The sequence below is a fragment of the Thermobia domestica genome, chromosome 8 (genome assembly GCF_964235325.1).
Source record: "Thermobia domestica chromosome 8, izTheDome1.hap1.1, whole genome shotgun sequence".
In the NCBI taxonomy this organism is placed as follows: Eukaryota; Metazoa; Arthropoda; class Insecta; order Zygentoma; family Lepismatidae; genus Thermobia; species Thermobia domestica.
The window spans coordinates 61,588,678-61,602,776 of record NC_137461.1 but is presented as its reverse complement, the minus strand read 5'-3'; the positions used below and the strand labels follow the sequence as shown (position 1 = coordinate 61,602,776).

Here is a 14,099-nt window from a genome sequence, read left to right as displayed (position 1 = left end):
ATGATAGAGACCTTACGTTATCAGGTAAATCTGGAGGTGGCGGTGTACTTGTGGCGGTTAAGAAGTTATATAAAACTATTCATGAGGTAACATATAATGCACAAAATTGTGAATCACTCACAATATATATTCGTGATGAAACTCAAAAGTTATTTATAAATGTTGTTTATATAACACCATCTTCCCCAATAAGTGTATATCAAGATTATTTTAATCATTTAGAACAGAACAACTGTTTAGTTGCTTCCGACATCTTTATAGTTGGAGACTTTAACATAAAAGAAATTGGTAATTCAAATCATAATCTCCTAGGAGGATCGAGAACGTGTCAAAGGCTCCAACAATTTATTTCATATTTTAACATGGCTTCATATAATACTATACAAAATTATAACCTAAGAACCTTAGATTTGGTTCTAGCGAATGTTACAGTGGAACTCGAGCACGATGAGTCTCCCTTAGTACCTGAAGATGTTAATCATCCTAGTCTATCAATTTCAGTACCGTCAGTCAAAAAAATGCCCATAAGTAAGACAACGCAAAGAAAATATTATAATTATAGGAAAGCTGATTTTTACAAATTATACTGTACACTGCGTGATTATGACTGGAAAGACCTATATGATTTCGATAGTGTCGACTTAGCATTAATCTTTCTATATGATGCTTTATATAAATGTTTTGATAATTGTATACCAATATGTACGCAAGTTAGGAAGTCTAGGTATCCGGTGTGGTTTACCAGAGAAATAATTCAAACTATTAAAATTAAGAAAAAATGTGCTAAAAAGCGTAAATTCTCTAGGTATTATGACGAAAGATTCAGGAACTTAAGGTCGGAATTAAAACAGCTTATACATAGAGCTTATGATGATTACATAGAACAACTCCAAATGAATGTCAATGATAATATAAAACGTTTTTGGTCATTTGTAAATACCAAACAACAACATAACATAAGAAATTTAGTGTACACTTTGAATAACGAGAACTTTTCCCAAGGCAATATTTCAAACGGTTTTGCAAAATATTTTTCTTCAGTTTACAGTCAAACCAACTTTAGTTATAAAATTAACGATGTTCTTGGAGATTTTCCGAACATACATCACAAACTTGATATTTTGCATTTTAACTATGTTACTTCAGATGAGGTAAAAAGTGCTATTAAGCATCTCAAACCCAAACAATCTTGTGGCCCAGATGGAATTCCTTCTTACGTTATTAAAGCATGTGGAGATGTTCTATGCGAACAAATTAAATTTATTATTAATTTGTCATTGAAAACTAATATTTTTCCTCAAAAATGGAAAGAAACAAAAATAACTCCAATTTTGAAATCAGGTAATTCGAACGTTATGACAAATTATAGGCCTATTTCAATAATTAATTCAATGTGTAAAGTATATGAATACATACTATACGAAAAGGTGTTTAATCATGTGAAAATTTGCATTTCTCCAAATCAACATGGCTTTTTCCCTAACCGATCAACAGTAACTAACTTGTTGGAATTCTCACAGGAGATCTACAATTGTTTTGAAAAAAAGGAACAAATGGATGTAATATATTTGGACTTTGCTAAGGCTTTTGACAAAATAGATCATGAAATATTAATCAAGAAACTTATAACATTCGGATTATCCAAAAATTTAATTATGTTGTTTCTATCTTATTTACATAATAGAAATCAATATGTAGAGTTTCAACAAGAAATTTCTTATCAGTTTGTAAGTTCATCTGGTGTTCCGCAAGGTTCCAATCTTGGTCCTTTGTTGTTTCTGATTCTAATTAATGATTTGCCTGAGGTTGTAGAAAATTCCAATTGTTTGTTATTTGCCGACGATGTAAAGATTTATAAATCAGTTACAGTTGAAGAAGATAGCAAAATTTTACAACAAAACTTGAATAAAATTATAGATTGGTGTGGTTTAAATAAACTACAACTGAACGTAAATAAGTGTAAAAGTGTAACCTTTAATAGAAAAAACAAATTAGTTAAATATGTATACAAAATTAACAATATCCAAATAGAAAATGTTACATCGATTAGAGATCTTGGTGTAATTTTTGATTGTAAATTAACATTTGGTAATCATTTAGTTAGTGTTATAGACTCAGCAAATAGAGCCTTAGGTTTTGTTATCAGAAACACAAAAATATTTTCACAACCATCAGTAATTATCAAGTTATATGCAACCCTAGTTAGAAGCAAATTAGAGTATGCGTCGGTAATCTGGAGTCCCCACTTTAAGAGAGACATCCAAGCAATTGAGGTGATTCAAAACAAATTTTTGAGATATTTATATTATAAAACATTTAAACCAGATTCAACAACTTACTTGTCAGTGTCACTTTTACGCTCGCTATTCAACCTAAGTAGCTTAAAGGATAGAAGAATTGTACATTCTCTTATTATTTTAAGAAATATATTGACAAATAGAACTAATAGTTCAACACTGTTGCTACATATCCCTTTCTATGTACCAAGATATCGCTCCAGAAATCAAAATATCTTTTATATACCTATGTCGAAAAGTTCAACTCATGCACACTCACCTATTATACGAATGCTGAGAGTTTATAATAAATTAAATGATAGGATAGACCTATTTTCAGATGGAAAAGTTAAATTTGTTAAACTTCTCTATGAAATACTGAATAATGACCATGTATGATCTAATATTATTTGTTAACGTACTGATATATAATATATATATGTATATTATTGTTCTCGTGGCTGGATTGTACATTCTTTCCTTTTTATTTTTTAGTATTTTTCTTTTACTTTTTTCTTTTATTTTTTTCTCTTTCCATGTTTTATTTTTTCGTCTTTGTAAAGTCATGTTACCATCAATTATGTAAGTCAAGAAGGTATGTTGTGGGTGTATGCCTGTGTACTTTCATATAAATAAATAAATAAATAAATAAATAAAATAACTCCACGGGCTTCCAAGTCAGCGCGGGTAAACAAGTGGATAGGACCAGTTCGGGACTTTAGGATTAAAAATTGCTGATGATGATGTAGGCGTTGACTGGTACACTCACCGACAAAAGTTCTTTCCGTTCAGTAAAATTTATTTTGGGAAAAACGGTGAAATGTACAGAAAATTATATTCTTTTTAATTTACTGAAAACGGTTATCAACTTGTCCTTCCATTCTGAAATTATTTACGAAACTAATTTCATCAAATGGAAAGAACTTTTGTCGCTTACTGTACAATGCGTCTCGAAATTGATTTTAACTTATTATTAAAAGAAATACTAGACTTATCGACCTTCTGGATGACATAAAATTGATTTTTAAATTCTAAAATTTTGTGGCGCGTCTTATGAAGGCAACCGACCGATTGAGAAAGGCTGGACTATGGATGAGGTAGATATCAGATCCTCATGAAGGTTGGGTTTAAGTTTTAACATCCCTCTTCAGCATCGAGGCTATATGAGTCTTGAATCTATAGTTTAACGTGGTATTCGAATCACAAGAGCTTCCACCGGGAATCAAACCCAGATAAGCTCATTATATAGCGATAAGGAACCTTATACACAGTTCGTAGTGATCTGGAGAAATCTATTTTCCTGACTTTCCCTGACTCTCCCTGACTTTTGGCAGGAAATTCCCTGACTTTCATGACAGGTGTCGGATGATGTTGACATATAAATAAGGAATAAATAACGGTGAATTGACATATAAATAAGGAATAATTAACGGTGAATTGACATATAAATAACGGTGAGAACATTTATTCTATGAGTAATCAATTGCTCATACGTACATTCTGCTTACCTCCTATAAAATCTGAGCAACGTCCCACATGATGGTTGGCTAAGCTAAAATTGGTGTACAATTAATGCTAGAAAAAATATATTTTATAAAATTTTCCTGACTTTCCCTGATTTTCAGTCTTTTTCCCTGAATTTCCCCTTACCTGCACCATTTTTCCTGACTTCCTTGACCAGTAAGAACTCTGAATAATAGCTTCTGTACTCAAAAAGATTATGGCAAACTTAGAATATTAAAAGTTAAAATGGGTCTAGGACAGTTCTGTTGAATGCACTCTTATTCATTGCACGTACACACCCGTATGACAAGGTTAATAGTGAACCAACAAGTAATCCAAGTTATTCATGTTTCCAAGGTGTTTAGCTTCTTCTTCTTCTCTTTTAAATACCTTCTTACATCTGGTAAATAATAACGGCTACTTTCTCAAGACGAAAAAGACGTTTCCCCTCTATGTTTGCCTGAGAATGTGTAAAAATATATGCAGACAGACTCAGTGTAGCAGAACGTTGCAAATGTTTTGACTAGAAGAAGCATTCATTAGCAAGTTAACAAGCCATAACGGTTCACAAATTAATCACTAGATGACGTGATTAGCATCCATGCACATAATCGTTTCAACGCAATGGATTACGGTATGTAACAATGATTCTCTGTCCTGCAAAGATGATACTATAAGCTCTATCTTACGGTATGGAAGTGTGGCGATTTCAGAAGATTCCTCTAGGGATAACTTGCAATAAAGGGAGTGGGAAAAAATGATAAAATAAGTATTCTAAAGCACGAGCGTACCCATGGGTGTCCATTGGGTCCGGACCCCACTCCAATCTTAGTAACTCGACAGTATTGGTATACTTTAATTTGGCGGAAAAATGATTGATGTTTTCTAAAGATTTGATCTTACAGACTACATCGCTGTATTCTTTCTTTTCATACAAAAACACTCTATCATTTTTTTCTGTCAATATAGGTAGTGGTCAGTGGCGTAGCAGCTGCCCCCGCAACCCCCGCATTTCGGTGGGGGCCCGAGGTATAGGGGCCCCGAAGTCTTGCGATGAATAAAGAAGTAGAACTTCAACCTTACTTCTATCGGCTTTACAACTAGGGCCCCTTCTCTATACTTTGCGGGGAGGGGGGTCGCAAAAGTGTGCTACGCCACTGGTAGTGGTACTTCAAAGTTATGTAGTGTTTCTCTTTTCGATTGCACAGCAACATTAGTTCAGTATTACATGAGCGTAGTGTCTTGTAGTATATACGATCTCCCTGTTTGTGAGCGCGCGCTTGTCCTACACCAATTCGTGACAAAATTATCAACCAAAGAAGGGACATAATTCATTATCGAACTTGAAATCGTCAAGAAAAATCTGTGAGAGACAGAAAATGTACGAAAGTTTGCAACATTAAAAGTAGACAGTGGTTATTTCTTCCTGAACATATCTCCGATATGGGCAGAGCTATGGAAGGCATTGTCCCCAAACTTTTTTTTTGACAAAACTCTATACTCGTCTAGGAAGTACTCCACCGATCCGAGACCGACCAAAAGATCTGCCTCTCCCCAATCCTCAGCAGACAATTCCTAACTTCGCTCATTCTCCGATGGTGCTGAATGTGAGTTACCAGTAAAGTGACAGTACCACTTTCAGTCCTCATGAATTGAGGAGTCCTCCACGGTGGAAATATAAAATCACCACTGAATGTAGGCTACTCCCGTATTCACCTGATAGGGCGGATAAAAATATCACAACCTATCACCAGAACCCGGGACCTCCCGATAGCGAAGCGAGGATGCCAATCAGTCGTTTACGTCTGTATTACATTTTAAAATTTACTTAACTCTAGCAAACTCCCCTCTGGTTTCTCGAACAGTTCCTTGAGAAAGAGAAAGAAGAGAAAAGCGAATTCATCGCTCACTGTCCCAATCCAGAAAAACATGTTATACTTCCTGCTCCTCTCGCATGCAAAATATCTGCATTGTGAAGACGTAATGAAGTCCTTGCATAAGGTCAACCATCACTCTCAATCACACCACTCTGAGTGCAGTGCCCTATCGATTTCATTGAAGGAATGTGCTAAGTTTATAGACTCCTTTATCTGGGAGAATAAAAGAAACTAATCGAATTCTAGTTGCATGTTTTCTGCCAGCATATTAAAAACAGGCGACAAAGGGAGAGAAAAAGAAATCATTCCCCTATCTTCCAACAGGTAGTCCACTCCTCAAGGCAGCAGTCAATGGTTTTGTTTGCTTCTGTACAATAGCGCCTTTTCATTTCTCCTTTCTTCTTACTTTTTCATTTATATTGATAAGGAGAAAAGTTCATAATTTATTTTTAAATAGTAGTGAATAAAGATTCCTCATTTTCAAAGGAAAACTTTTAAAAATGAACTCTTTTTTTTTTCCTCCTCACGAAAGTCTATGGCCGGACAGATGGGTTTTATTTGGGTAATTTGCTGTCATATATTGACACTCATGCTCGTTATTTCACACTTTCTTACTTCTGGAGTTCAATAACTCTTATTTCAATTAGGCGGCACGGTGGCTCAGTGGTAGAGCGTTCATGTCTGGTGCGTGGGTGCTTGGTTCAATCCTCGACCAAGTAAGTTTGTAGTGGACACCATCACATCCGTGAGTTTTCTCGTGGTACTCCCACTTTCTCATTCCACCAATTCTTGCATCATCATTCGCTTACCTTAATCATCGTCTCCCTTAGTCTAAAATGCATAATCGTGGGACGTTAAACTAAAATATTTCATTTCATTTTTTTCTTTCAAATAGGTATACATGTTCCCTTTTAATTGTCAATCAACAACAAAAATTATGTACCCAATGGAAAATGTCAAGCGTTAAAGCACGTGTACAGACTATTGAATACAGAACTTCATGAAAGCAATTCGATTTTTTTTCTGATGTCTCAGGAATTTTTTGTGGTTATTGATTTTTCCCAATACTCTTGTTGGTTTCTGATGAAATGTTTGGCAGGTCCCAAAGTTCTTGTATCAGACCCAACTCTTAACGATTTTTGTATTAATATTCTGAAATTTCTAATCAAAACACCAACGAACTCTCGCTGCTTTTTACTGTATGTTTGGGTGAAACAAAGTAATGCTCTTTCAATTAAAAAATAAAAATAAAAATAAAAATAAAACTTGATGCGCTTTGGAGCACAGCATACTGTTTATAAGAGAAATTAAAAACTCAACAGCCATATTGCTCGTTCCATAAACTTTTTTTTTTTTTTTAAATAAAGCATCTGGTAAATTTAAGCAGTTTATTGTCCGTAGTAAAACAGAGTCATTTTCCTTATAACTTACTGTACTTCTGAATCCTGTAAAGCGTCGTAATCTTGGAACACCGATTTACTAAGTAGAGCTTTCCTGTAATTATTCTGTTAGTGTTCTCGTATATTTAAACCACGCTTTCCAACATCCATAAGATTCATTTAGCATACATAAAATACCAACTATAACAAGTAACTAACTCTAGTGAAGATTTTAGCTTAGGAAATTATGAATAATGTCACTTTTAACTGCTCTGCTCTGTAGTTAATGCAGTGTCGTTGAAAATCAATATTATCAATAACCTGCCCTCAGTTACTGTGGCTTGGAATTCGTGTTAAATACAGTTTCACTGAGCATGCTTAGGCTAGTGATTAGGTTTAGCATTCTCGCATCGCAGTTAGGAGGTTCCGAATACAAATACGGTGACCGTTCACTCTGAGTGAGGATTTCAAGACTTTTTTTCCTCCGTTCTGCCAGACGAAAGCTCGGGTGGTAGCTATTAAATTTATGACTGGTCAGCAAGGGCGCCAATCAGGGGGACAAGGTGGGGCGCTTGCCCCTAGTGGAAATTGTACTTTAGAATATAAAAAAATCCAATAGAATTTTTACATTAGTTATGGCAAATTTTGAAACTATTTTTGAAACGTCGTTTAAACTTGCCTCTCCCTTGGAAACCACAACATGGGTGCCCTTGCTGGTCAACATCCTTTTACACTGTTTAATTACTTCAGTATAATTTAACTTTGCAAACTGTTTATGGAAGTTTGTTTTAAAAAATATATAACCATTTTAATGCTAGGAACAGTGGCGCCGATTTGAGTATATCTTTGGAGGAGGCTGTTAAGATACCGGTATGTGTTTCGTTGCAACATATGCAAGCAAAGATATCCAGACTGTGGGGTCTCAGGCAAACTTTGTGAAGTATGAGACCCTTGACCCAGCCAGGACGTGCGTCCATGCCTAGGAATATGATTATGTTGAGTACTAATACCCGCGAGACGAGATGAGATATTAGGTTTCCTCATCTCGTTTCGTAAATTTTGTAGAAATCTCTTTAAGCCTCGATTCTCGAAAACGTCTTTCTCATCTTGTCTTGATTCTCGGGAAGGAGGGGGAATCCCGTCTTATTTTGTAAATTTATGCACAAAATTTATGCCCTGATATTTTTTATTTAATTCCACCTAGAAGTTAAGCAGAATCACGAGAGATCCATAATCGATGTCATTTAATAACATTTTAAGGTTAGTTTAAAGGGACAAGTTTTGCCGATAGATGTCACTACAGTCTTCCTATCTCTCTCTCATGTATTTGTTACCTTTCACAAGAATTCACGATTTCTCTTACAAATTTCAACCTACAGACTTCAAATTTTTAGAAAAGGAACTCTATAACCTATCGAAGGCAAGAATCCGTGCCGATTTAGCATTTTCTTCATTGTTAAAACGGCTTGATTGTTGAAATGGATATCTAAACCTTTAACAATGGAACTGTTTCAACGATGAAGAAAATTCTAAATTTAAAAAAAAAAATCGGCACGGATTGTTGCCTTCCATACGTTATGAAGTTCCTTCTCTAAAAATTTGAAGTCTCTAGGTTGAAATCTATAAGAAGATAATGTAAATTTTTCGTGAAAGGTAAAGACTGTAGTGACATCTAACGGCAAAATTTGTCCGTTTACACCAACCTTAAACTATATTTCGTATTAGAGTATACTATGTAATGACTTGTGTATTCTTCAACATTGATAAATGCTCCTCTTTATGTTCGTACAATCATTATCTAAGTTTATAGTTTTCATAATATGAAATCACATAATACCAAAACAGTTTTTGAGATCCAAGACTTGGGTGAACTAGTGTTGCCTATGAGATTCGAGAAGCTTCTCGCCTCGAAAACAAGACTAGAATTATCACTTTTTTTTTCACCTCGCCTCGAATTTGAAAATGTACGTCTCGTCTCGTTTTCGATACGAGACTTGAGACGAGACTGCAGAATTTTCATTTCGTGGGCAACACTAGTGATGATATATTTTAGTGCATATGGGAATAAATAAACAAATAAATTGAGACAATCGTGCTTAAACAGTGGCGGATCTTGAAGGTAAAAATTGGGAACTTAGAACCCAGGCTATGATAGGTATATCCATGAGTTTACGCAAGTCATTTTTAATTTGAAATCCGTTTACGCACTTCGTTAACAGATAGTAGGAACAGTTAAACATGAAGTACGAATTATCAATTAAGTTGTAGGTATTTACAGATACGGTAAGTATACAGTTTAGTCACAAGCCGTAGCCAACCCGAAAATGTAGGGGGGAAGGCGGTAGAAGATAGGGGGCCCGACCTACCATATTATATTTCATCACAATGTTATAGTTCATTTGCAAACCTACCGTGCAAATTTTCGGGGGTCAGTAAAAAATTAAGGGGGACCAGGTTCCTAGACCCCCGTTGACACGGGCCTGACGTTTTATATGGCAGAAAATTGTAATTAACATTCAAGTTAGAAATTGTCGGAGAAAATAAGTGTTGAATATAAATATACAGCTCACCACTATTAATGTTTCCTAGAAATGTCCAATGAAGAATAAATGCTTTGCTTTGTATACGCTTTCAAAAATGTATAAATAATAGGTTAAGTTATTTTTGTCACCCCTCTCGGTCCCAAGCTAGATCCGCCACTGTGCTTAAATTATCTATTTTGATGTTGAGTTGTCTTATCATACTGTATGCTTCTAAATAGAGACAGACAGACATTTTGTGCAGTTTTATTTTGATCTTCATCGTCCAATAAGTAGTTTAAAGATAATAGTTTGCCCTAATTTCAAATAGATATGGCATTAAATAAGCAGTGAAATAAAACGCCAATTTTGCATGAATAAACGAAACGTTTGGGAACCCGCCGTCGGGACCTGAATGAAAAGGGAGAGGGCTATCTCTTTTATTCGCTGTTATTGAAAGTGAAGATTCAGTGCAAAGTGTGAACGTGGGAGTAGAAGTAACGATCATCTGAACGGTTATTTCTCATAGATTTCCGGTAGGTGGTGCTGTAAGCGTGTTGTGTTGTGCATGGAAAGTTTTTTTTTTTTTTTTCATGAAACTCGGTAGCATCGATCGTGAAGGAAGGAAATTCATTCAGCGCCCTATTATACAGAACATATATAGGCCTATATATGCCTATAAGTGCTGTACACGTGTTAACACCAGAAATAAATTGGGAACTGCCAACGTGACTCGGGATAAAATATGGAAAATGTAAAAACACGTTTGTATATGCATCTATCACTGAAAACAATTAATATAATATAACATTGTCACATTGATTATGATCGTAAATTTATGTCAGCATTTCGGGGAAACACTTCTTCACTAAGTATGGATATTTATAAGCTGAAAATATATACTCTGTTCTATTACCAATATAATTTTCCTTTTGAAGAAATAGTGTGACATTTACATACTAAATACATTCTGAAAAGCCAGTAATAATGGAAAGTTATTTGAAACTAAGAAATCAGAATAGAAGGATCGTCTTAAGTTTACTAGCTTTTGAAATATTAAAAAACTCCTGAGCTCTTGTTCTCTTCTTTCGTTATATGTAGATGGGAGAGAGTCCAAGTGACAAAAACTCTTCTAATTTTGTATAGGATTAAAGATGCTGTCTTTTTTCATCAATCGAAGTCATATATATATATATATATATATATATATATATATATATATATATATATATATATATATATATATATATATATATATATATATATATATAAAGTAACTCGTAATCTGTAAGCATGTAGAACTATGCTATGATGAAGCGAATAAAACAATTAGGAAGTAATAGGATTTACTTTAAATATATATTTTTACAGTACTGTAAACACACTTATGTCAAATAGGTTGTGAACTTATGCTTAGAAATCACCCATAGAAATGGAAAATGCAATTTTTATAACCAGCACAATTTCCATATAGGATCTATCCTTCTATGACGATTTGAATAATTATAGACTAGAGGTCTTGTATACAAATCAGTGGTCTGTTTTCTTTGCGAACACTCGTAGAAAGAGTGATGTTGATACATTCCCATGGAAACGCATACGCTATATAACACACCTTTAATTATGTGAAAACTCTATTCCATTTCGAAATTTTGAAATTAATCCGATAGAACTAACAGCAATTTAAAAGAAATACGGAAAAATCTTAAATACTCGGCAAATATTTCTTCTATCGTATTTAACCAATGTTTTGAAATAAATCCTACTAAAACAAATCTGGCTTATTAGGTCTAATTAATAACTTAAATACATGTTATTATGTAGAAATTTTTACAGGGATTCCTACATATTCATCTACAGAATTATTTAACATAGATGACGCAAAACTATAATCAACTATCCACAGTAAACTGAAAAGTAACAATTCAATATTAATATATATATATATATATATATATATATATATATACACGAAAATCTGTTGTAGCTAAATGGAATGAGTTCAAAGTCCGAGTGTCTGTCCGAATTACCGGATTCGTGACTCGATGAGCTCGATGAGTACAGCGAGAATTTCTAAAGTGTTGAGTGGTGCAACAATTTCTGTTATTACTAGTTGTACCTCTCCTCTTCCACCCCTAATTGAAAATATACTTCTTACGTAATCTTAAACTGAATTGAAAATATTTCTTGGATAACTGATGTCCACTTTGGAAAATTGGGAGACTAGTTCAGAACATGAAGAATCGAATTTGTCACTAAAATGATAAATAAATAGATTTTTCTGCCTTTCTTTATTTTGGTTTTCTGTGTTCCTGTGATGTTAGTTTACGATGACCGAGTTTCTCCATTAAATATAGCCATTCGATTGTTATGAAAATATTATACATTGTCTCATACGGCCCTCAACATTAGTAAGTCCTCTGTGATTGGCCTACGCCTGTTCCAACTTGAACATACCTGATTTAATATATGCAAACTTGCTTGATTTGTTTAGTTTTTAGCATTACTATATGTATTCAACAATGGTAAATGTAATTTCATTTTTTTCTTCTCTAGGAGAAGCAGCTGCCCCAGATACGAACAGATCGAAACGAGGATTTTTCAGAAATTTCTGGAAACGATCAAGACACTATTCTTTGGAGCATCAGTGACACGGGGCCAATTGTCTGTGTTCACAATGTTTTCGGCAGAAATACCCAGTGTGGCAGCACAGCTTCGATACATACAATGCATCGTCGTCAACTGGACAGAAATAAACTTTAAAAAAAAAATTAAAATAAATGAATAAACTTTGTAAGTAGAAAAGAAACTGAAAAAACAAACAAAGGCTATATAATATGTGTACATAAAGAGATGACGAAGAAGATTAAATAAGTAGAACTGAATTTCGGGAAAGAAATTGTTCCCTTCTTGTGATTGTTGTGTGGTGTACAGTTTAATGGTAGCGTTTTGTGTGTATCGTAAACTTAACGGTAGTTAAAGAAAATAATAAAAGAATATAGAAAGAAAATATATAAATATGAGTAAAAAAAAATATATATATATATATATAGGATCGTTTTGTGCAAACAGGCTGTGTTTGTGTTCCGTTTGTGTTCTATGTGAGTGGGTCCTGAGTGTGTGGTAATCATGCGTATAGAAAAAGAAAGCAATCTGAACGTTTAATGTTTAAAAAGTTTAAATTAAAAAAGTACTTCGAGTTAGAAAAAATAAAATTACATCAGATAAACTGTGATGGCTAATAAGAAAATTGTAAAGAATTTGGTGAAAACAGCATAGTTGAAGGAAAAATGTTTAGAAAGAGAAAACGTTGTATGTATGTAAATACATATACTTAAAAAGAATTAAGCCTATATAATGAGGACAATTTGTATTTAAAGATAAACAAAGCGCTACGTGTCATTGGAGCCTGATTTAAAATAGAAAGAATAAGTAAAAATAACACACTACTAATAAACTCTCACTTACTGATGTGTTCGTCACATATCCTGAAAGATACTGTAAGCCTGCAAAACTGTAAGGAATTTGGATCGTACATCATTTCATTTGTAAATACTGTAATAGGAAGTTTGTTAGGTACGCATAATAAACTTCAAAAAAAAAAAAAAAGTCATGTTGCGGTGCGGATAGTGTAAATCTGCGTAAAGCTAGCCTATAGTCAGAGAGCCTAGGAGAATGGTAATTTATCTGATCTATGTGAAGTATATCTTAATGTTTTGCAATACGTGAAATGGACCGGAAATGTTTGCATTCCTAAACTTTATATTCCTACACTCTGCTTTAAAAGGTTTGCCGATGTCTGTGTGTACATGTATGACATCATTAAAAAGAACTTCGAAGAACGAAATATAATTTTGACATAATGGGTTCTCATTTTTTTAATGAACCCTGTTATTAATTAAGAAAGTTTTTAGGTTTATTCTTAATTAATTGGTACTGTTGTTTTCTAACTTATAATACATTGAAAGTAATATATATTCGTCAAGCTATTGAAGAGAACAAAGAGAGAAGAATATTTATATATTCAACAGATATATATATCAAACAGATTGTGAAATAATTGCTATGTAATTATGAAAATTGTAATTTGTAATTTCAATGTTTTACATGCTTCTATCAGGTCTTTTTAAGTATGTTGACGTTTATGACATTTCGTTTGCTCATGTTTTAAGCTAAACAAAAAATTTTTAAGGCTGTGAACACTATTTTAATGCAAGTTTTTTTTTTTTTTTTTAATAAGTATTAACAATAACTCGAGTTAGCCTTTGTTTTAAAAAAAATCTTGACAATAATAGTAATAATAATAATCCTGTCAGTTTATATTAAGATGACCCGAAGATTTCAAAATAGAAATAAAATGATCAACAATTCATATTACAAGTATTATTCAGCGAGTATTAGATACACTTAAAAATTATTTCTTGCAATTTACTTACTTCCAAGAAATTATTAAACAACTGCTGACTGAGAAATAAAATAGAATTATCCCCGAATCTAGTCGATTATTTAACAGAGGATTGAATATCTTGATGCAAATTGTTCTTT

General features: G+C 33.5%; 1 protein-coding gene across 4 annotated transcripts in view; it reads left to right on the top strand.

Annotated features, from left to right (window-relative positions):
- Positions 1-13,163, top strand: part of LOC145692944 (uncharacterized) — a 729,891-nt gene extending 716,728 nt beyond the window's left edge. For all 4 annotated transcript variants that reach the window (XM_081768533.1, XM_081768531.1, XM_081768529.1 and 1 more), the window contains one exon: positions 12,111-13,163. In XM_081768533.1, coding sequence (XP_081624659.1) covers positions 12,111-12,205 — 95 coding nt within the window. In that variant the 3' untranslated portion in view covers positions 12,206-13,163. The remainder of the gene's footprint in view (positions 1-12,110) is intronic.
- The last annotated feature ends 936 nt before the right edge of the window (positions 13,164-14,099 follow it).